This window comes from Chiloscyllium plagiosum, unplaced genomic scaffold (assembly GCF_037043375.1).
Source record: "Chiloscyllium plagiosum isolate Xiang-an unplaced genomic scaffold, Cpla_swu_hap1 HiC_scaffold_22, whole genome shotgun sequence".
Classification (NCBI taxonomy): domain Eukaryota; kingdom Metazoa; phylum Chordata; class Chondrichthyes; order Orectolobiformes; family Hemiscylliidae; genus Chiloscyllium; species Chiloscyllium plagiosum.
The window spans coordinates 33,335,590-33,361,346 of NW_028270160.1; the positions used below are offsets into that span (position 1 = coordinate 33,335,590).

The 25,757-nt window shown below is 39.7% G+C and overlaps 1 protein-coding gene across 8 annotated transcripts in view; it reads right to left on the minus strand.

The window, feature by feature from the left end:
* LOC122546872 (C-terminal-binding protein 2) overlaps nucleotides 1-25,757 on the minus strand; it is a 293,229-nt gene that overhangs the window by 14,485 nt on the left and 252,987 nt on the right. For all 8 annotated transcript variants that reach the window (XM_087998941.1, XM_087998942.1, XM_087998944.1 and 5 more), the window contains 2 exons: nucleotides 17,168-17,382; nucleotides 14,106-14,236 (listed from right to left, as the gene is read on the minus strand). In XM_087998941.1, coding sequence (XP_087855067.1) covers nucleotides 14,106-14,236; nucleotides 17,168-17,382 — 346 coding nt within the window. The remainder of the gene's footprint in view (nucleotides 1-14,105; nucleotides 14,237-17,167; nucleotides 17,383-25,757) is intronic.

A 25,757-nucleotide genomic window follows, 5' to 3' on the forward strand; every position in this document is an offset into this window, starting at 1 on the left:
CAGCAACGCCAACATTCCCTGAATGAATAGAAAAAAAAGCTTTCATTTTTCTTGCTTGCTTCATCTCAATTTCAAGCAAAGAAAGAGCCAGCTACAGAAGTTAAGATATCCTATCATTCATAATAGTAGTGAGATGTCCACATTATGCGATTAATACATACCTGTATATTGACATCATAGCATTACATAGGGTATACATAGAAACATTTTCTCATCTGAATCTATCACTAATTCTCTATTCCGGTCTCCCTCATGGACTCATCTAAATCCCCTTTAATTAGATGTATAGAATTAGCTTTAGCCAGTATGGTACCAAGTTCCACATTCACATATCTCTTTGGCTAGAATAGTTCCTTCTTTAAATTTAACTGTTGCTATCCCTTCAGAGATCAATAACTTTTGAGAAGCAATTCCCAGGACAGGAACAGAAATAACCAGAATTACATAACACAAAAATGGACAAGATCCCACTTGTGAAGATTTTTACTGCATCAAGTAATCTAAAATCAACATGGATCAAACATTAACAACTAACTGATACATCAAAATAAACAAAAAAGTTATGCTTCAAATTAACTAACTAATGCTACCAAAATATGTCTTACAAAATGTTTTTATTCTGCCATTTCTGCAGTCTTAAGAGAAAAAAATGAAAATCACTTCCATCACACAAACAAAAGGGCACCACCCTCTGCCAAACTAAGATAAAACTTCCAGTGTTTTCCAACAATCCCTTCACTCTGCCTACCTGAGTTGATTATCACCAGCAGACTGTACCTCAACGACTCCGATTCCTTAAATGTTCAAGAGACCTATTTGTCCTGTTCCCATTCTTTTGAACAGAAATGAAGCACCCTGTCTTTAACAGAAAGCAGTTTCCCTGCTTCTCAAAGGTAACAACTTTCTGTCCCTCTGTGACTCAGCAGCAGCTTTTCTTCACTGACTGTGAGCTGTGAAAGCTGCTAAAACTGATAATTGGAAGCCTTGGTGGGTTACTATTTGGTTTTTTCTCCCAATGGTGACCTACATTTACATGACATGTCTGTAGAACTTGAGTGTTCATTAAGGAATTCACCAAACGCAATAATCAGAATGTTCTTTTCTACATTAAGTTTAAGGTACACTTTTAAACATAATAGTCTTGTAAATGTCATTATTCATGACAACAGATTCTGGATCCTTTGGCACAGTACATAGAAGAGATCATTACCTTCAGATGGAGAAGTTAGAGACTGAGAATAAACAGAAAATCTCAGTTTTGCCTGTTAGTGTAAGCTTTGCTAGTTAGCAATGATACCAGTGTTTACATTAAAACTCCAGCATAACAGATTATAAAATCCTGGATTAAAATACCAGTTCTGCAATGGATTTCGATTTTGGAACAAGGTATTTATTAAAAATAAATAATTTTCTACAATCTATATATAGACATTGCTAACAATGACATTTGTACCTAAGGTGTCTATTTTCCTGATGGAATAGAGGAATTACTTAGCAAAAGAATTTATATTTTGGATGATTAAATGTCACACAAATATTTTTTCCCAATATTCTTTGTTACAATCTAGCTATCCTTAAGTCTATGATCAAGATTTAGACCCTTATGATGATGGTCATTTTCTGTCCGCCTGAAACACTAATACTGTTCATTTCTCCTATAATAAAGCTTTGTATAGTTTACTGTTTTGTATCAATATAATATAGTGAATGTACCATTAGAACTTGGTGACTGAATAATGACACTCTAAGCCTGATGGTGCTTCAATCCTGTTACCGCTTTCCACACAAAATAACAAATTAAAAGGAGGTAGTTAGCAATTTGCACAGATCATCTGCGATAGACCAAAGAATTTTAGCAATGTAAAGAGCAGAATGTGCATTTATTTGCAAGAAGGCTATCAGCTTTAAGGAAGTACAATGCTTCAATGTGAAAATCCAGTCACAGAAATAAAGTTGCAGGCACTGTGTTATAATTTACGGGGAATTGCTAATGAACATATAGTGCACTATTGTGCACGTATTGAGAATTAGAGATATTTGGAAGTGAGTACAAACATTTTAGTAACTCTATAAAATGCCAAAGCAGATCTTCAGTAGTTTGTTCCTATCATCCGAAGAGCTTGTTTAATAATGCTGTAAAATCACAGGCAAAGTTATTTGGCAATGGCTCCCCTGGGTGGCACACTTGTTCAATACTGTCCAGTAATATGTCAATGAGTCAGACTGGGAAACTACTAACGTGAAATCTGGACCTGCGCTTGGCTAAAGGCAAAAGAAAGAAAAATGAATGTTTCACACCCTACAGTTACTTAAAGCTGAAGTATACATGTGGACAGAGGTTTAAGGTCATCACCTAGTCCAACATATAGAAAATAGAAACAGTTGGTCCTGGGAACAATTCCAAATTAAGAACAAAATCTGAGCACGATGCTAACCACCATAAACTACCTGATGAAGTAGCAACACTCCAAAAGCTCATATTTCCAAATAAACCCTGTTGGACTATAACCTGGTGTTGTGTGATTTTTAACTTTGTACACCCCAGTCCAACACCTGCACCTCCACATCATCACCAAGATGAGCACACGAGCATCTGACGTGATATAGCATTATAGGAATAAGGTGGCAGTGTGTCACTGTAACATCCTCTTGAATTTACTTAAATTTAATCATCTTGCTCAATTTTTTGGGAATAGTTCATTCGTTTTGGCCAAGTACAAGTATACAATTCTACCATATGGTTTGAATCTATAAATTATCTACCATTTATAATAAATTAAAAAGCTGTGTACACTGCTTGTCCAAATGAAACCTCAATGTTCTCATATTTTGTCAGATTCTAAAGGTTAACTATTCCTAATCCTAACTTTCCATGTCCATATTTACAGTAAAAGGAGCAACTTAAAGCCAAGTGAATGTCCCTGCTTCAAATGCAAAATTGTTACTCTCTGGTTTAAAATCCTTGTGTGACTTTTCTTATCCCTAATCTCCCACAAATAGAAGAAATATCTATAATGCAGGATGAATATTTATGATACCAGAGTAACAATATGTGCATGAATAAACAACTTTTTTTATCCTTAAAGTGATGAAACATTGAATAACACATTTGTCACAATTCTAGAACTGCAAAGCTGTAAAGAATTAAAACATACAATAACATTTAGCTTTAGGCCATTCAAATAAAATCTCTCAAGTAAATATTCTAGTTAATTGATTTTTATCGCCACTTTTGGATCCTTTTCATTGTTACCGCTCCCGACCTTCGCGAATCCAAAAGGGATCTCTCCTGGATTGCTCTCTTTCCATTAACAACTCATTCCATTTCTCCCATTCAGCACAAAGTGACTGTCTCTTTCTCCCCTAACACCAAGGGTGTTTCTCCCCAATACGATGTCTGTCCTATTAACAATTTAGAACACTACATTTTCCCCTCTCCTTTTCTCAATATCTTTTCATTTTCTTCTATACTTACTAACAAAATCTGCACTGTCTCCTTGAAAAAAACACTTTCCAACTGTTTGGTACTAAGTAATGACCACCAGTCTAATTACGCAGGACAAGGATCCATAGTTAGCATCGAGGTAGTGACCCGTCTCTGTAGGGAGAGCTGGATGATGTATGCTACAGAATCAGTTGCACAATCATAGAACATAGAAAAATACAGCGCAGTACAGGCCCTTTGGCCCTCGATCTTGCGCCGATCCAAGCCCACCTAACCTACACTAGCCCACTATCCTCCGCCCATAAAGAGGGAGAGTCCACCACTGCTACTGGCAGGGCATTCCATGAACTCACGACTCGCTAAGTAAAGAATCTACCCCTAACATCTGTCCTAAACCTACCACCCCTTAATTTAAAGCTATGCTCCCTCGTAATAGCTGACTCCATACATGGAAAAAGGTTCTCATGGTCAACCCTATCTAAACTCCTAATCATCTTGTACACCTCTATCAAGTCACCCCTAAACCTTCTTTTCTCCAATGAAAACAGCCCCAAGTGCCTCAGCCTTTCCTCATATGATCTTCCTACCATACCAGGTAACATCCTGGTAAACCTCCTCTGCACCCGTTCCAGTGCCTCCACATCCTTCCTATAGTATGGCGACCAAAACTGCACACAATATTCCAGCTGCGGCCGCACCAGAGTCTTATACAACTGCAACATGACCTCAGGACTCCGGAACTCAATTCCTCTACCAATAAAAGCCAGTACGCCATATGCCTTCTTCACCGCACTATTTACCTGGGTGGCAACTTTCAGAGATCTGTGTACATGGACACCCTCTGCTCATCCACACTACCAAGTATCCGACCATTAGCCCAGTACCCCATCTTTTTGTTACTCATACCAAAGTGAATCACATCACACTTAGCCACATTGAACTCCATTTGCCACCTTTCTGCCCACCTCTGCAGCTTATCTATATCCCGCTGTAACCTGACACATCCTTCCTCACTGTCAACGACTCCTCCGACTTTCGTATAATCCGCAAACTTGCTCACCCAACCTTCTAGCCCCTCCTCCAGGTCATTTATAAAAATGACAAACAGCAATGGTCCCAAAACAGATCCTTGCGGAACACCGCTAGTAACGGCACTCCAAGATGAACCTTTACTATCAACTACTCCCCTCTGTCTTCTTCCAGCCAGCCAATTCCTAATCCAAACCTCCAACTCACCCTCAATGCTATACCTCCATATTTTTTGCAGTAGCCTACCATGGGGAACCTTATCAAACGCCTTACTAAAATCCATATACACCACATCTACCGCTTTACCCTCGTCCACCTCCTTAGTCACCTTCTCAAAGAATTCAATAAGGTTTGTGAGGCATGACCTGCCCTTCACAAAACCATGCTGACTATCCTTGATCACATTATTCCTATCCAGATGTTTATAAATCCTATCCCTTACAATTCTCTCTAAGACTTTGCCCACAACAGAAGTGAGACTCACCGGCCTATAGTTATTAGGGTTATCCCTACTCCCCTTCTTGAACAAGGGAACCACATTTGCTATCCTCCAGTCTTCTGGCACTATTCCTGTAGACAACGAGGACATAAAAATCAAGGCCAATGGCTCTGCAATCTCGTCCCTTGCTTCCCAGAGAATCCTAGGATAAATGCCATCAGGCCCAGGGGACTTATCTATTTTCACCCTTTCCAGAATTTCCAACACCTCTTCCCTACATACCTCAAAGCCGTCCATTCTAATTAATTGTGACTCAGTATTCACACTGGCAACAATGTCCTGTTCCTGAGTGAATACTGACGAAAAGTATTCATTCAGTGTCTCCCCAATCTCTTCAGCCTCCACATGCAACTTCCCAGTACTATTCCTACCCTAGTCATTCTTTTATTCCTGACATACCTATAGAAAGCCTTTGGGTTTTCCCTAATCCTACCAACTAAGGACTTTTCATGTCCCCTCCTTGCTGCTCTTAGCTCTCTCTTCAGATCCTTCCTGGCTACCTTATAACTCTCAATCGCCCCAATTGAACCTTCACGCCTCATCTTTACATAGGCCGCCCTCTTCCCTTTAACAAGGGATTCCAATTCCTTATTAAACCACGGCTCCCTCACATGACCCTTTCCTCCCTGCCTGACAGGTACAGACTTATCAAGGACACTCAATAGTTGCTCCTTAAACAAGTTCAACATATCAATTGTGCCCTTCCCTTGAAGCCTACTTTTCCAAGCCACGCATCCTAAGTCATGCCTCACCGCATCATAATTTCTCTGCCCCCAGCTATAACTCTTGCCCTGCAGTGCACACTTATCCCTCTCCATCACTAGAGTAAAAGTCACCGAATTGTGGTCACTGTCCCCAAAGTGCTCACCTACCTCCAATTCTAACACCTGGCCTGGTTCGTTACCCAGAACCAAATCCAGTATGGCCTCACCTCTTGTTGGCCTGTCTACATATTGTGTCAGGAAACCCTCCTGCACACATTGGACAAACACCGACCCATCTAACGAACTCGAGCTATAGCTTTCCCAGTCAATATCAGGAAAGTTAAAGTCCCCCATAATAACCACCCTATTGCTTTCACTCTTCTCCTGAATCATCCTCGCAATCCTTTCTTCTACGTCTCTAGGACTATTAGGAGGCCTATAGAAAACTCCTAACAGGGTGACCTCACCTTTCCTATTCCTAAGCTCAGCCCAAACTACCTCAGATGGCGAGTCTTCATCCATCGTCCTTTCCACCGCTGTAATACTATCTTTGACAAGCAATGCCACACCTCCCCCTCTTTTACCCCCACCTCTGACCCTACTAAAACATTTAAACCCTGGAACCTGCAACAGCCAATCCTGTCCCTGTTGTACCCATGTCTCCGTAATAGCCACAACATCGAAATCCCAGGTACCAACCCACGCTGCAAGTTCACCTACCTTATTTCGTATACTTCTTGCATTGAAGTATACACACTTCAAGCCACTTTCCTGTTTACAGGCACCCTTCTTTGAGATTGATGCCATGTTCCTCTTGTAATCAGTGCTAGAGAATCCAGTACTAACTCCAGACGACAATGAATTATGTTATGGCCACAACATTTGGGATCAAGATAAATATGAGGTGCTGCATTTTGGAAAGGCAAATCAGGACAGAACATATACACTTAATGGTAAGGTCCTAGGGAGTATTGCTGAACAAAGAGACCTTGGAGTGCAGGTTGATAGTTCCTTGAAAATGGATCTCAGGTAGATAGGATAGTGATTTGGGCATTTGTTACACTTGCCTTTTGTTATGAAGATGTAACGGTACTGTACCTTTAAGAGAGTTGAAAAGCTAGCAAGGACCTAGAGAAGCACAGAAAGTCTGGAACAAGGTAACAATGTAACATTTGGTCAAAACAGCTAAGAGCTGTGTTGCCAGGATACAAAATTTGGCTAATCACTTTAAATTATGCCTCAAGTTACCAAAATCCAATCAAATTTGAAAAAAAATGTTTTGACAACACTAAACCAATGAAATGATCTGATGTTTTGGGGGATAAATATCAGACATTTTGAACAGTTACTCAGCGTGGCAAAGAGCAGCTAGCACCAATAACTAGAGAGGCTGCTTGCAGAAAGATCTGATTTCTTGAAGGTACCTTTATCGATCAACGACCTGGGAAGCAGAATCCCCAAGAAGGAGAAAAGAAGAAGAGGAAAATCTACAGAGGAAACTCGGCAAAGCTGACTGGTTTTGAAACGTGATTTTTTTTTTTAAATTGTAATAGGGATTTTTTTCTTTACCAGACCAATATTGTAAAGGGGAAGGTAAAAGATAGGTTTAGAGAAAGGAGCTGTAAATAGTCATTAGTTAATTGTTCTCTGTTAGACTTAAAAAATAAAAAGTTGTTAATTTTTACTTTAAATAGTGACTTTTGGGATAGTTCTTTGCCTCTTGAATTGTAACAGATTACAGCATGGGGTGACTCTTTTCTGTGTTGCTGGTTTAAATTAGTAGAGGTGTTCACCCTGTGTCGTGACACTTTATTGTCAGTGTATTAAGTTTAGGAGTCGGGAGGTCATGTCGTGGCTGTACAGGATATTGGTTTGGCCATCTTTGAAATATTACATTCAGTTCTGGTCTCCCTGCTATAGGAAAGATATTGTAAAACTTGAGAGGGTTCAGAAAAGATTTATAAAGTGTTGCTGGTGTTGGAGGGTTTAGCTATTGGGAGAGCCTGAATAGGCTGGGGTTATTTTCCCTGGAGCGTTGGAGGTTGAGGGGTGACCTTATGGGGGTTTATGAAATCGTGAGGGGCATGGGTAGGGTGAGTAGCCAAGGGATATTGCCTGGAGTGGGGGAGTCCAAAACTAGAGGGCATAGGTTTAGGGTGAGGGGAAAGATTGAAAAGGGACCTAAGGGGCAACTTTTTCAGGCAGAGAGTGGTGCGTGTATAGAAAGAGCTGCCAGAAGAAGTGGTAGAGAATGGCACAATTAAACATTTAAAAGACATCTGGAGGGGTATATTGATAGGAAGAGTTTATGGGATCTGGGCCAAATGCTGGCAAATGTTACTGGATTAATTTAGGATATCTGGTCAGCATGGATGAGTTGGACCGAAGGGTCTGTTTCCGTGCTGTACAGCTATATGTCTCTAAGTGCTCATCATAATTGCCTTCATTGAAAATGGCTTTGAAAAACTCCTAACAGTACTAAGTCTAGAAATTTAACCACACGGTTTGCAGGTGACTAGTATAAAGCAGGCATGGAAGGGTCCAAAATGACAGGCAACCCTTGAATGCTCATTCTCTGATATGTCATCATTACATTGGTGAAGCTGATCAGTAGACATCAGAAACTGGCATTCGGTTCATGTCATATACATTGAAGGTTTAACACCTGTTCATGGCCTTTTTGTCAAATTATTTTGTGGTGTGCATGCTGTGGTCATTTCTACATATTCTCAACTTGGCGAAAGATTGAACGAAGATTTATTTAATAGGAACCTACCTCAAACTCACCAATTTCTGGTAATATAAAGGAGAGGATGAGGGATGGACTATGTACCTTGCAGGAAATGGGTTAGTTACTTATATATTTTAATTCAGCTGTGCAGCTTCATTTTAATAGGCACTCTTATTTTAACTACAGTTGGCTAGGTTCCCCAGGCCTCAGAAGATCTGGCAAATTAAAGGAGACAAAAGACAGTTGATGAGGTTAGTGCCTTTACAGCGCTAGCTGTTGGCAGGATGAACAGCAGCACTTCCTTTAACTGTGTAACCAACCACCCGCTAAAAATCCACCCCTCTGACAATATTTCAGCTTGTCTAAAAACCACTGCAATTTAATATGGTTACTACCCCTACCATCATTAGTTTCACCTCATCATCTGACCCCACCAATACGCTTGTCTCTCCTTCCATTCCTCACTGTGACCACCTCTCCTCCAGTATGTATATTTTAACAAAAGTTGACTGCATCATCTTTGCACTGATCCTAGATAGACGAAACTGTAATTTTACATGAAGGTGTCTTGCTCAGATTTCTAGAATATTCTTAGTGCATATGAAGTGTTAGTTAGGTACTAAATGTCACAGCTGAAATCAGAATATAACATCAAACTGTTCTGGTCATGTTAGAGTACAAATTAAAACCTTAATTGGAGTTGTACAAAATGTCAAAAAGAAAATAAAACTGGATGCTCATACAGCAAATCTGTACAAAACAATCAAGGCTTATTCACCTCAGGTTAACTTGCAGACTAGATTAGTGATTTTTATTGCCTCTCACATAACGTTAAAAATAACTGGGTCATCTTGAGTAGTTGTGCAGATGGAATGTATCACACTGACCAATATTTACTGCTGTGGAACAATCAGAAGAATTAAATTTTAAACAGAACACCACTACCTGAGAGGAAACTCTAACGAATAGTCATTATTAAGTAGTGAGTACAAAGATAGCATTAACCAGTGACTAGATGCCTTTAACCAGTGTGTTATTAATAACCTATGTATGTGGATATAATTAACCAGTATGTCGCTCACTGACCTGTGTATAGTTTGCATTAACTATTATACTTGGATAACATAAATCAGTGTACCTAATTAGTTGTGGCAAGTATGCTAAGTTCAGTGGGAAAATTAATCTGAGTTAGTTTTCTTCATAGTGAGTCAAGTTGATTGAGTCAAGAATATCAGATGAAGTATTTGTGTGTATCCATGATTAACATCCAAGCATTTTGAGACTTAATACAATGCTTCTACTTTTAGTCACTTTAGCCAATAACACAAAGTAATTATAAAGAAACAGGCAAGGGAATCAAAATTGTTAAATCTGCTCAGTTTCCAAAAAGGTAGGTTTTATTTTAAAGATATCATAAATGAGGGGCATGTGAAAACAAAAGTGGCAAAGAAATTCCAATTTTTCAGAGAAAAGATAAATTAATGATTTGTTGTGAACATTTGTAATCTTTATAAACACTTTTAACAAACATTTCATTTACATCCTAGTCAAATTACATCCTAGACACTATAAAGTAAATAAACTCAATTTGAACACAAAATGTCAGAGCCAATAATTAAGATTAACTATATCTGAAGGCATAAATACCTCCAGTCTTACAAATGAATATTAGATTTGCTATATTTAATGTCTTGTTCTTTTCTTTACAAAGAACGTATTTCCTAACTTACCATGAAGTGCATGTTGAAAATTTGGTGGTATGTGCAAAAAGTAGTTTGCACTTAATACATCTCAAGTATAATGTTGAAGGCATACATAACACTTTCAATAGATCAGATTTTACTTTCATGAAACACCAACAAATTCCAAGTTCAGAGATGTACAGTACATCATGTGAGAAACATGAGAATGACGAGAACGAGGGTAGGTCCGATCAAGGACAGTAGTGGGAGACTGTGTATTGAGTCAGAAGAGATAGGAGAGGTCTTGAATGAGTACTTTTCTTCAGTATTTACAAATGAGAGGGACTGTATTGTTGAAGAGGAGAGTATGAAACGGACTGGTAAGCTAGAGGAGATACTTGTTAGGAAGAAAGGTGTGTTGGGCATTTTGAAAAACTTGAGGATAGACAAGTCCCCCGGGCCTGACGGGATATTTCCTAGGATTATGTGGGAAGCAAGAGAGGAAATTGCAGAGCCATTGGCAAAGATCTTTTCGACTTCACTGTCAACGGGGGTGGTACCAGGGGACTGGAGAGTGGCGAATGTTGTGCCCCTGTTCAAAAAAGGGAATAGGAATAACCCCGGGAATTACAGGCCGGTTAGTCTCACTTCGGTGGTAGGCAATGAAATGGAAAGGGTACTGAGGGATAGGATTTATGAGTATCTGGAAAGACATTGCTTGATTAGGGACAGCCAGCACGGATTTGAGAGGGGTAGGTCTTACCTTACAAGTCTTATTGAATTCTTTGAGGAGGTGACCAAGCATGTGGATGAGGGTAGAGCAGTGGATGTAGTGTACATGTATTTTATTAAGGCATTTGATATGATTCCCCATGGTAGGCTTATGCGGAAAGTCAGGAGGCATGGGATAGTGGGAAATTTGGCCAGTTGGATACAGAACTGGCTAACCGGTCGAAGTCAGAGAGTGGTGGTAGATGTTAAATATTCAGCCTGGAGCCCAGTTACAAGTGGAGTTCCGCAGGGATCTGTTCTGGGTCCTCTGCTGTTTATAATGTTTATTAATGACTTGGAAGAGGGAGTTGAAGGGTGGGTCAGTAAATTTGCAGACGATACGAAGATTGGTGGAGTTGTGGATACTGAGGAGGGCTGTTGTCGGCTGCAAACGGACTTAGATGTGATGCAGAGCTGGGCTGAGGAGTGGCAGATGGAGTTCAACCCTGTCAAGTGTGAGGTTGTCCATTTTGGAAGGACAAATAAGAATGCAGAATACAGGTTAACGGTAGGGTTCTTAGTAAGGTGGAGGAGCAGAGGGATCTTGGGGTCGGTGTTCATAGCTCTTTGAAAGTTGCCACTCAGGTGGATAGAGCTTGAAAGAAGGCCTATGGTGTATTAGTGTTCATTAGCAGAGGGACTGAATTCAAGAGTCGTGAGGTGATGTTGCAGCTGTACAGGACCTTGATAAGGCCACATTTGGAGTACTGTGTGCCGTTCTGGTCGCCTCACTTTAGGAAAAATGTGGAAGCTTTGGACAGGGTGCAGAGGAGATTTACCAGGATGTGGCCTGGAATGGAGAATAGGTCGTACGAGGATAGGTTGAGAGTGCTAGGCCTTTTCTCATTGGAATGGCGAAGGATGAGGGGTGACTTGATAGAGGTTTATAAGATGATCAGGGGAATAGATAGAGTACAGTCAGAGACTTTTTCCCCAGGTACAATAGAGTGTTACAAGGGGACATAAATTTAAGGTGAAGGGTGGAAGGTATAGGGGGGAATGTTAGGGGTGGGTTCGTTACCCAGAGAGTGGTGGGGCATGGAATGCGCTGCCTGTGAGAGTGGCAGAGTCAGAATCATTGGTGACCTTTAAGCGGCAATTGGATAGGTACATGGATAGGTGCTTATGCTAGGACAAATGTTCAGCACAACATCGTGGGCCGAAGGGCCTGTTCTGTGCTGTATTGTTCTATGTTCTATCAACCAACAAACAGCAATGAACCCTCCTTAGTATGAATTCGTGGTCAAGGAATAACAACAAAAGACCCTGAAAATCATGCAATCATGTGTGCACTTTTTCAAAAAAATTAATAGGCTGTATTGTTTTGTTAGAAGTTGACAGCTTAGTGCTCGAAATAAGGTTTCTAAAATCTGTACAATTTTTAAAGAAAAGTTGCTATCAAATGATTATAATCAATTTTTTTGTTCTGTGTCCAAAATGTGTTGAACAATGTATTTTGTTAGAGGCCAGTCTGATGATCTCTACACCGGATCTTGGTGGAGCAACAAGGGTCATAGATCGACAGGTTATTATCATGCTCTAGTGGTAGATCTTGGAACCCATGTGCCATCTGAATTCTCTGCCCACTACTTCTCAGGACTCTGTCCTTGGCATATTGCAATAGTCTAAGACAAGCTCAAGGAGCAGCACCTCATCTTTCCACTAAGAATTTCACAGCCTTCAGGACTCATTAGACTTCATCAATTTCACATCAGAACTGCTTCCCCTTCTTTCAGGTCAGCAACTTTTGACGACCATTCTGCTTCACAGTTACGTTTCCTGTGTGGCAGGGTTCAAAACATTGCTATTGTTAAGGACTCTTTTTTTTGAGATTTTCAGGCAGGGCACACTTTGAGTTTTTGAGGCTAACTTTGGAATTTTCTCCAATTTCACTAACTCACTTATTCGGTGATGCAGTTGCATAGTAACACTATCATTTATATTCGGGGTTCCTTCTTCAAATAATAAAAAATACATAAATACTAAAGAGTGTGTGTGTGTGTGTGTGTGTGTGTGTGTGTGTGTGTGTGTGTGTGTGTGTGTGTGTGTGTGTGTGTGTGTGTGTGTGTGTGTGTGTGTGTGTGTGTATACTTATATTACTCAAAGATATATATACATATATTATAATGCAATCTTTTAGTTTACAATTTATAAATACAGTGTTTAGTTAATTTATTATAAATGAATCTCCCATACTCCATTTATAAAATGAAAATCCTAACTATTTGGTGTAAGATAATGTATTGGGAAATAGTCTCACATCTGTAGTTTGTTTATAAAAAATAATTGCAAGCAATTAGCATTCTCCAGTAATTTTTGGTTTTGTTCTGCTAATTTAAAGTTTGTTTCTCCTCAATACGGTTTAAAATGAAAGTGATGATGAATGTATCAATACACCGACTTCCAAAGGTCAAAATGCACCAAAACAGAATAAACAAATTATTGCCTGGCTCCCCCACTCCTCTGCTCGAGTTCCACATTCTCCCCACTTTTTAGTTAAGGAAATTACTTCAGGGTTGCTATTTCTCACCTCTAGTTTATACAGGAGACCTCTTATTTTGAAACTGTGTTCCCAAGTTCTAAACTTGCCCATCCTGTCAACATTTAGCCTGTCAAGTTCACTCAGAATGTACTATGTTTGAAAAGATCATCCCCATTCTTTTCAATACCAATAATGATGAGCCCAATCTGCTCAGCCTTTCCTCATGAAAAAACCTTTTCATTTTAGGAATCAGCCTGGAGAACTTTCTGTGAGCTATTTTCAGTGCAAATATATGCCCTCAAGTAAGGAGATCAAAACTGTATTCCAAGTAAAGTCTCACCAATACCTTGTACAGCTGTAGTATGACTTACCTACTGTATCCCTCTTGTCAACAGTCCACAGGCCTTCCTAATTACTTGCAGCACATACATCCTAACTTGGTAGTTCATGTATAAGGACACCCAGATTCCTGTTATCCAATCTAATCACACTAAAAACTCATAAGAGCAAAATACAAAACTTTCATCTTTTTCTTTTAGTGACACTCAACTGGTTTACTGCCTATACCATAACTAATTTGTTTGCTACAGCTTCTGCAAGATCAAAATGTGGATTTTTCTGTTACCCATCATGCAATTTGACAACTATTTCATAGAATATCAAGGTAAAGTCAGGCTTCTACGGATTATAATGGCATTTCGCGATATGTGCTGCACCTTCATACAAAGTATCGAGGTTTGCTGAACTGTTGTTGCATCTTACCTGAAAGGCTCACTTTCATGAACATCAAGAGCAGCACCTCGTATTCTTCCCTCTTTCAGCCCCTGAGCTAAAGCCTTCTCATCAACCAATCCTCCTCGGGCTGTGTTTACCAAAAATGCTCCCTGTCTCATCTGTGGGCCAAACAAGAAGAAAAAATAAAGTTTATTCTTCCTTTATTGTCTTCAAAGAATTTCTGGAGTCAGTCAGGGCAAAATGCAGTACCTCACAAAAGATATTGAAAATTGTCATGACAATTCCTCAACAACTTTAAAATAAATAAGCCAATTAAATCACAGTTTAATATAAAACAAAGCAAATCCACAGGAAAAAGATGACACCTGGTTTTAGCAGAAATTCTGCAATATTTGATGCAAGGCTTTTGTTATGCTGTAATTTTACACACTTAATAAAGAGCTAGACTAAAATAACTGTGCATGCTTTGTAATGGAATCATTACAAGAGAGGCTCTCCAGTGTAGAACAACCTACTCGACCTCAACTGGTTTAAAATACAGACACTGCCACATCTCTCCGAATATCGCGAATCTGCAGTCATTTTTGAGCAATATTCCAGACTCCGTCTGATACGGTCCAGATATTTCCATACAAACAAGAATAAGGTATGAAAATAAATTAGATTTACAATAATAGTTTCTATCAAACCCACTGTAAAACTGATTAAAAATGCAACTCAAAAAGAGGTCAGCTCTGAGAAGCGAAACTAATTCAGCGGATTGACAGCTACAGTACACAGCAATGTGTGTTCACTGGTACTGGGACCCGAAGGAAGAAAAAGACAGCTGTTGGGATGAAGTATCTTTTCTCATGCTGGAAAATAGATATTCAGATAGGACCAGACTCCACCTTAAAGAATTGAGGCAGAGTGGCATATTACCCATTGCCGTTTGAAAATTATGTACATGCAGCAGGAGTCAATACAATTTGAAAGAAAAGGATAACAAAAGGCAAAAACAATTCATTATTTTTTAAACTGGTTAATGAACACTATTAGAAGCAATTCATTAGGTGCAAGATATCCTAATGATGGGTTCATGTGCGAGATAAATGTAAGCTCTTCCTTAAATAGAACACAGGGAACAAAATACCTATTCGTGAATAACTTAGTCCCGGGGGGATGGTTCTGGCAGAATTCAGGTGGTAACAGCTAAACCAATAATCAATAAATTGGCAACTTCAATTTCTAGATTGTTGAAACTCAATTAGCATACGCAGATACCATCTGGTTTCTGCTCACTCTCCCAGAAACCCCTCATCTTCTAATGATACTAGCCCATAGCAATGCAATTTTTAAAAATATTACAAATCTTATACTTTAAGCATATTTAAGGAGGGATATATTTGCATTGGTAGTAGTTTAGAGAACTCCCACTAGATTGATTCCTGGGATGAAGGTTTTTTTATGACGACAGTTTGAGCAGGTTGAGCCAATACTCATGATACATTATAAAAATGAGAAGTTATTTTATTGAAATGTACAGGATTCTGTGGGAGCTTGACAGGTTAGACAGTGGTTTTCTCCTTTTGGGGCCATCTTGAACTTGGGACTACAGTTTCAAAATAAGAGGTATCCCATTTAAAACAGCAATAAGAAGGAATCTCCTCTCTTTGAGGGTTGCTAATCATTGGAATTATCTACCCCTAAGAGCTGTGAAGGCAAGGTCATGGATTCTCCATCTACAACAGGGTCAAAGGTTACAAAGGGGGCAGATGTAAAAGTGGAGTTAAGGCCCTGATCAGATCACCCATGATCTTACTGAACTTACTGAACAGTGGATCTGCTTCCAGGTGCTAAACGGCTTCCTCCTACTCATATTTCTTATATTGTCAGAATAAATACAATCTTGTCATATGATATTTTCCCATTTAAATATGGCATTCATCAGGAAAATTTGTTAAATCAAAAAGTAAATAAAACAAAGGGAAGAAAAATGGTAAAGAATGCAAAATAACATGTCATCATCTTCAAAAACATCTTAAATAATTGATATCCTGTTCATTATTATTTGAAAGATATTTTCTCCCCTTGGGCCTCATCCCATTGGCTGCTACGGAGAGTAAATAAGTGACTCTTTCTTAATCCTCTCAGAATGTTAATTTCAAACTTGTTGCCAAGATAAGGACACAGGACATGATTGAGAAATTTGATCTGTTGATCTTCCTTCTTGCCAAAGTTGATCTAAGATTATAAAATTGTCACGTGGCAAGTTCTTGCCATTTCATTCTGCTTCACACTAAAGTCCAGATAGCACACTGAAACACTCAGTTGCTCACATAACATTGTGGACACTGAGGCCTGACTCAGTTGATAGCACTCTTGCTCTGAATCACAGTACCTTACCCCACCCATGCTGAAGGATGAAAAATCACCGCTGCCATCCCAGTGTGCAGTACAATGCAGTACTGAGGGAAAGCTGCATTTTCTGAGATGCTGTCTCTTGGATTGAATGTTAAATTGAGGCCCCATCATGTCTGCTTAAGTAGATATTAAAAAAAACCTAGCATTACTTTGACATGGTACAGGACAGATCTCCCTGATATCCTGGCCAATAATTATCCCTCAGTCAACATCACAAAAACAGATGATCTGCTCATTATCACCTTGCTGTTTGTGAGAGTTTGCCATGAACAAACTGGCTGCCACATTTCCTACATAATAACACTAACTACATTCAAAAGTATTTCATTGGCTATAAAGTACTTAAGATGCCTGGTTCTGAAAAACACTACACAAAAGTGAGTCTCCTCTTAATAACAAGAACTAAGGAACAGAGTAATTGTAAAACACTGGCTCCAATAATCCCCTCTGCATGGACTGGACTACTCTTATCTTTCAGCTTTCAACTGAAGAAAAAGACCAGTGGCAGAGTGAGGGATGTCAATGCCATTGGTTTTAGCTGTGACCATTGTCTGTGTCTGTGTCTAATAGAGCTAGTTACCTTTCCCCTGCTGACGTTGCATTATTTTTCATTGTAAACTAAAACTAGAAATTGAGAAAACCCCAAAAAGTGTGTGAGCCTACAGCGAGGATTAAAGTGGAATTACCTGTTTGATGGTGAAGTCATTAATAAGATGGTGGTTGTGTTCATTCAGATTGCAATGCAATGACACACAGTCACTCTGGTACAGCAGATCTTGTAGGGTATAAACTCTCTGTACGCCTAGAGATCGCTCAATACCATCGGGCAAGTATGGATCATAAAATATTATATTAAACCCAAAAATTTTGGCTCGAACAGCAACCGCTTGACCGACACGACCTGCAAAAGACCAAAGAGCATAACTTTAGGGTTTGCGTGATGGTGACGTGAACAACAGTATCAGTTGTATAATGTAACCAATGTAGTACTTCAGTTCAACTTATAAATTATAATGAACTGGTAACATAATAAAAACATCCCAAGGAACTACATAGCAGTGTTATCAATTTCTACATTGAGCCACATAAAGAAATCTTAGAATAGGCTTAGCCAAAGTAGTAGATTTAATGGAAAAATGTAAAGCAGCATGGAGAAGCAGAGAGATCTTTGAGGGATAATAACCATTTTATTATATGTGCAGGTATTCTTGTACAAAGAAACTTCTAATTGTCCCAAACACAAGCAAGCGCAAAGACGTCCATAACATGGGAGAATTGCCAGCAACATTGTGGAACCTCAGATTCTGGCCCAGGAAAGCCTAGAATGATTGTCGGCCTTAACAAATGTTTACAGGGCTCCTGCTGTGAGGAAGTTTTGGTATCTTCCCAACTATATTGTCTTGACTAAAAATAGATAATTGACGAGGCTTCCATTTGCTGCCTAATCAATCAGATATTGGCATGAGCAGAAGTCCTGAAGATGCCTACAGATATCATTTGTCTATGTGGCTAACACAACATGAGAAAGAATAAGTTATTAAAAATATATATCTGAGAAACTGGATTCATGAGCACCCTTTTACAGGTGCTACAGGATGTGTAGAAATCTAAAATAGTGCTGTAGCATGGGTGTACATATGTTGGGCTAATTGCATAAATGTGCCGTATTGGTGAGGGCATTTCTACGTTCAGTGGCCCCTGCCAGAGTGTGAAAAGCAGGCAAATCATGAGGTAAATCAGAATGCAACGCTGACTTGACACCTTTGGTGAGCTGACCACTTTATTTATCACCCTCTTGTGGATCTGCCATCAGGCCTTTTAGTTGGCAGTTTTTTTTTTTGACTGTTGCTATCATTTTACAATTTTTAGTTTTCTGTAGAGTTGTTTCAATTTGCAAAGTTCTACAGGCAGTGGAGTGGCAGGTACAAAATGATTTTTTTGGTTGATATCAAGGCTTCTGTCAAATCTGTTCTTTTCAAACATGGTATTCTCCTTATAATACAGCATGGGTGGAAAAATGAACTGAAGCTGCACAGATCAGGGTAAGTTGTTGGAAAAGGGAATGGAGAGAACAGCAGTCAGAATGAAACCATTTTGCTCAGGTTGTTTGAGGGAGTAATTTGTCTATCTGAAAACAATTATAAAAAGTCCTCAGTAAGATCTCCCACTGGTTGCCAGGCAACAAGAAGGCACTGGAGGAGTATTAGGCGTATGAAGACACATTCTTCCTCCTTGGGAGGACAGCAGGTCTGTGCTCAATGGAACCAATGTCATTGCCTCGATAATAAAATAGTGAAGGGCAGATTGGTGAATGGATCCTTGAAGTCCATTTTGTACAATGCAAACCCCAGTCATGATGGCAGCTGTCCCAGTATCCACTGCAACATTGGATGTTGCTACTTGTGCTATAACAGAAACTGCAACAAAGGCCATTAGACGCTGCATCATAGTTGGGTCCAAATGTGCGTACATGGAGGTAGTCACCATTACCTTGCTGGAAAGGATGAGATTCCAAAGCTCTAAACTTCTCTGCACCAAGTTGGTGCTGGACTCCTCCATGCTCCTGGATTAATATTTGCATGCCTTCCCTTTGCAGGTTTCCCAACACATCAAACATATAGCTGTGCCTACCTGGCAATGTTTTCCTGTAGACTGCTCCAAAGGCCTCCAAACATCCCCTGAGCAGTGTCCATTAGTGACCTTGCCCTCCAATGACCTGAAATCTCTATTATTCTTAGCCTTTCTCTGGCAGTACACATGTCATTTCTCACCATGGATAGATTCCACAACTAATTTAACCTCCACATTTTACATGTTGACACATCTGCCGCAATGATGAACAGCACTATCCCTTCCATCTAAGACTAAGATGGACTGCGATGTTTAACTTTTAACTTGGTTTCTTTTTCTAATTTGAAGCTAAGATTTTGTACTCTAGATACCTTTGTACCTAAGAGGAATGGTGACATTGTACAGTTTTCACTATACTCATGTACTTGAGTACACGTGGCAATTAAATCTAATTCTAAATGTGGAGGAACGCCTGCCCCTCCAATTAGTTTCAGCTACTATTGGCTACGCACCATTTTGTCTTCCAGAGTGTGGGAAGTGTGAGAGTGCTGTGCAATCTGTTCAGGTGACATGGTTGAGTAGTTGGCAATATATGCAAGCTGTGAGATACATGTGAGAACAATACAGAAATGCTAAATGAGTGAGTGTGCAATAAAGACTATAAGTGCCATTCTGAGTCGTGATTAATAGGAAGCGTACACTAGTTATGCATTTGGTAGGATATGATGTTTGAAAATCGATTCAGTGACTATGACCACACATTTGAGATCACCATATCCCTTGTACTACTCCATCCAGATTCACTGGGTTTGGTGTTAGACACTGACTTTGGTAATCTTCTCCCACTGTATTTTCAATGAACCCCATGCAGTTACAAAATAACTCTCCTTTTCACCAAGACCTCTAGTGCAGAGTTGAAGCTAACTCTCCCCAGTGTTGCGTTACTCTTTTCCAAGTCAGATTCAGTTCCTGTCAACACATGCCTCCAGCCACAATGCACCTTCCATTTAAAAGGTGCAAGTTAATTTTAAATGTTGCCAGCAAATGCCAAAATTATTCTGGGGCCCCTTCGGATGGGTGCCTCAAATTAAAAATGCATTTACTGTTTGTTATGTGCTGAAATCATTCTATTGAGCAGGGAGCTGAAATGTTGTCTACATTACATTTAGGAGACATAAGTTCAATCACATCACAAAAGCAACTCAGTATTTACTGAATCAAGCTTCCCTTATTTTTCCTTAAATCAATTTTTGTAACTAAAATAATTCTAAGATGAATGAAAGTAGAAACTTTCTCAATAGTTGGCAGACAGGATATTAAACTTCAGACAGATGTTTTGGTACAGTAAACAGTTAATTAAATAATTCTATCATTTTGCAACTCAGCTTTTTCACCTGACTATGAAGGGCATGTATATAACTGCAGGTTAATGGCAATAGTGCAAAGACAATAGCACTACACCTCTTCCAAAGTTGAGTCATTTAAAAGCAAAGTATAAAGAAAACAAAAACACTTCAAGGTGACCAGAGGTAGCAAGAAGCCAGTGATTTTGTTCTGTCCCTCGGACCCACAATTATCCTCTTACAGCTACTATCCAGCTCTGTACACATCTTACAATACAAACCCCCAATCTCCAATGCCAAATACCTAATTTACGTTAGAAGTCTTGAGACATTGCTCATTTAATGCCAAAATTTCAAGTCATATTCAAGTCACACTAGGGTGGCACAGAGGCTAGCACTGCTACCTCACAGCACCAGGGACCCAGGTTCAATTCAAGCCTGTCTGTGTGGAGTCTACACATCCTCCCAGTGTCTGCATGGGCTTTTGCCATGTGTCCTGGTATCCTCCCACAGTCAAAAGGATGTGCAGGCTAGGTGGATTAGTCATGGGCAATATAGGGTTTCAGGGATAGGGTAGGGGAATTGGATCTGGGAGGGATGCTTTTCAGAGGGTCAGTGAAACTTGATGGGCCAAATAGCCTCTTGCTACGCTGTAGGGATTCTATGATTTTAATTCTATATGTATGACCACTTCATCACCTACAGAATATAGAGATGAACAATACACCAAAATGTTTCAATCTATTATTTGCATCATATTCCCAACAAATTGATCAGTTCTGACATTTCATCTTGAGACACATGAATATTTTTCCAATTTCATGAAATACATTGTTCACTATGATATCAATATTGTAACTTGTTGTCATGGCAGTTTATGTTTAAATGGATTTTTAATTGGGCATGACTAGGACAACTGTCACAGCTAGAGCAGAGGGTCCTGACACATTTAATGAAGAGTTTCAGATAAAGAAGAACAGCTGCAGTATAATCACTAGGTCATTAGACACCAAGTCATTCTATTCAATATTCTATGGACAAGCCAGTAAGCAAGCAAGTAACTACAATTCAAACAGTTGTACATGTTTCCTTATTAAATGGTATATTATAAATATAAGCACTTCTTTTAACATCAGCACATGTAATATCTTGACAAATGTTTAAATGTACAATTTAACATTCTTGTCACTGGAAAATTACATCATTTATGTCACAACTCTTTAAAAGGTTTCACACCATAGATTTTGGTTAACATCAGCAGTAATCTGTTTACTTTAAATGGGTGCTGCCAGCATTGGCAAGGTCTTGTGGTCCAGTTGGTAGCATCCATGTCAGAGAGCCAGAATTACTTGGTACGAGTTCCACTCAGTGACCTGATGGGCAGGGCAGGAGAGTTCATAATGTAGTCAGACTTGCTGAATGTCAGCTTGCCAGTTCCTCCAGCATGTCAATGGCAGGCAGTAAGATTGCAAGATTCCTGGTCACTCTGGGGTGTGCGCGCAGTGGCATCCCTGCGTCTTTCTTCATTGCCACATTGTCCTGCTATTACTGAAGAAGGTGGCCCTTCTACTGCCAAGGGACCAAGTAAAGGTTACATTCCAGAGCCATTAGGGTTTGACCAGCAATGGGTGGGCCCCTGTCATGCAGAGAAACTGCCAGCTAATTCCTGGCAGTCACAAGGTTGAGGGGGAAGCTGATTGAAGTGCATAAAGTTCTGAGGGGCATAAACATGGAGTTGATAGAGAAAAACATTTCCCCTTAGGAGAGATGTCAATAATCAAGGGACATAGTTTAAGGTATGGATTGGGTGTGTGCGTGGGGGTGGGATGGGGAAGGGTTGGGTGGGGGAGGGTTTTGAGGAGAAGATTTTTCACCCAGATGATTGTGGGTGTCTGGAACTCTCTGCCTGAAAGATTGTCAGAGCGGGAAATCCACAAGGTATTTAAGAAATGTTTAGATGAGCACTTGAAACACCATAGCTTACAAGGCTACAGGGCAAGTGCTGGAAAAAAGAATGCGCCTCAATGAATGTTTGATGACTGGTGCACACATGATGAGCCAAAGGGGCTCTTTCAGTGCTGTAAGAACTCTATGACTCTCCTGGTTGGGCACACTTTGGCCCATGCGAAACTGCCCCAATGAGGCTGCCAATCCTCCCTGGCACCCATCACACACAAACAGGGACCTGTCTGACTGGCCCAATTGTTCCCAAACCCTACTTGCTTGGTTGGGGAGGCTAAATGCTTCCATGTTGTCCTCTTCTTCCAGCAGCTACCTCTAATCAGTTATCTGCCGCATATAAAATGTGACCCTCAGTTGTAATGAGTGGGCTTGCCCCACTTCACTGTCAGTGTGACCTTGTCCCCACCCTGAGGGCAAGATTCCAGTTCTTACGTCTCACAGCTGTCTAGTTTAGAACTAATATTGAGTCAGATTTAGTTAACAACCTAACAATGCATAAATATTTATCCCACCAAGATCAACAGTGCTCTTGAAAGCAGAGGGAGGGGATTTTTGTACTGGTGATGGTGGGTGGGGGATTTGCAAGGGTGGAGCATCAATACTAAGGCTGGGATTTTCATTTTATTAAATAGAACCAGCCTCAGGTCAAGACAAACAGAAAAGGAAAATTAAGGATAAACAAGGAACTATTTATACTAGGTACATGGAATGGGTTAGGTTGGGCTGACGAATTTCTTTGTCAGACTCCTGTTCCTTCCCATCAGCCTTCTCACCACCAAAGATGCTCTTCCTCTGTCTAGCCAGAATCCATTCACCTTCTCAGCTGTCCTCCCTTCCCATTATTAGCTGCGGGTGGAGATCCTGTACATCTGCTCAACACCCTTCATCAGTGTCACCATCTGTCGCCGGAGGTCCTGTTACAGAATGACCAGTGGCCTCCTACTTCCCCATGCACAGTCCCGAAATTTGGATGACATGTTTGCAATATTTGAATCAACAAAGGCAAAGAATTTCTAGATACAGCTTAATAAAATAAAACTCCGTCCTGTGCTCAAATGTTCCACAAAAAAGCAATCAAATGAGCTCCTTTTCTCAACGTGTTAGGTGAGAAATCTGTTAAAGAGTTCTCTACATTACCTACTGAAGACATATGCTCACTGGAGAATGGTTGGGGTTATTGGTATTCCTACAGTTACATGGACTGCTTGATCAATCTTGTTTGCAACCTCATGAATAGGGTTCTACCCATCTCCTCACTGTGTAAGAATGACGTTGAGATTGATTATATGAAAACTATCCTGCATGACAATGGTTGCCCTGACTAGATCTGCACTTGTATATATTGCAGAACTCATGAAAAGGTCAATGGCCACCAAATCTGAATGGTGCTCAATCTTAGATTACCTTGCAAATGGAAGGTCTCTCAAAAATGTCAAGTGAAACTGGCTCTCTCTTACTGCTACTTGCAATAAAAACACCAGTGCTTTTCCCCACTAACAGAACATTGCCATCAAGCCAAAAAGATATTTTGTTTACCATGCATATGAGTAATGTAATAAAGGAGTTCCACTGTTGGTGTGATGTCAATTATGTAGGTTGTACATCCCAACAACTGGTAGACTATATTAAACAACACATCCTATAGATCATTCCTAGGGGCTGCATGCTCAACCAAGTCATAGTTGCAAGTCTCAGAACATCATGCCTAATATTATTTGTGACTTTGCTATTGGACGTTAATTAAATAACCCTGACTGTGCTAAGAATTATTATCAGTTAGGTATGCATTGCGACACATTTGTGCATGTTACAAGCTTCATACATGAACACACAGGATCATCTTTTTGGAAGCAAAAAGAACTTGCATATCCATAACATCTTTCCCATGGGGAAAAGGAGGGTCTTGGAGACTGCGATCTTGGCTTCAATCCCATGGCAATATCCTGACTCATCAGAATGTACCTGCCGAATCTGAGAACTAAAATTGACAGTCAGCTGTTCCTGCTGTGTCTTCAAGCCAACGTTGGCCCAACCATGAGCATCCCCTTCTTGTGTTGTACAGGTTGGTGCTATTTTGTCAAGACTGCTCCTTGCATCCTAAGATGGATGAATGCAAGACAAAAAGTTTCAACTCCATGTCTCCTGAGATTGATAGATTTTTGTCATCAAAAGATATCAAGAAAACTGAAGCAAAGACAAAATTTGCAAATTGGCCTTCATTTTACTGAATGATTGAACAGGCTCAAGGGGCTAAAAGGCCTATTCCTGTTCCTATGTTCCTCACAGCAAGGGTTAAACCAACTAACACATGTCTAATACTTATCTGTCTGTGATCGGATAAACCAGAGCAAATGGGAGATTGATACTCGCCTCTTTGTGATCTGTACGGCTTAGACTTTCTTGGATAAAGTCAGCAAGCCATTAGTGTCAACAAGATTGGTGTTATAAACATGACTGAGGTGTGAAAAACTCAACATACATTTATTTGCGATCTGTCAGAACTGTTAATTTCATTCAGTATTTGGATACTGGTGAGATTATCAAGATAATTAAATATCAAAATGATTAGTCAGCGAAATTCTAATCTACAACAGAATTCCTATCATCGTTTGTGTGTCACATTTCTAGAAGCAGATGATGGAGAAACTACAAAATAGATTTGCTGCACTAATATTTTATTAGCCCTTTCATTCAATTTAAAGAAACACTGAACCTGAATTACAATGATTTGGTCTGACTCCTTATAACTAATATTCACTCTTGGCTACGTGGGTGCTCAGCAGCACAATAATTTGGAACATGGTGTGCTGCACAACAAATAGACTGCACACAACCGATGTCCCCTTTAACATACCACACAATCTTAAAACAATCATGCAATACAATAAACAGGCTGCACACAATTAAAAACATGGAAAAATATAATCACCTCCATTTATATAGCACCACTAACTAGTAAATCATCCCACATCACTTCCAAAAATGGAATCAGAAGGAAAGAAAACACAATGCAACTCAAATCACAGTCAAGTTTAGAGCTGAGCAGTCAAAACAATATGTGATGTGTTGTGCTAGTTGTCAGTTAACAGCTTTTCAGGATATCTCATGCTGTGAAAATGGTGATGGCAAGTATCTGTAATTTTAGTCCTGTAGCCAGCATCCCCTTACTGGCTGCTCCATAAAATAGTACAAAGGTCCTGTGATGGAGGAGGTTACAATTCTAAGCAATCTCTCTTCCAGCCACTGCAATTGAAAGCAGCCATGAAACAAAAAGGGCACTGGAACAGACAGGAGGAAACAGAATTGTTCAAGTAAAAATGAAATATTATTCACTGCACGAAAATAAAGGAACTACCAGAAGATATTTAAAGATTTAACAAGTAGTTCAAATGACATCTCC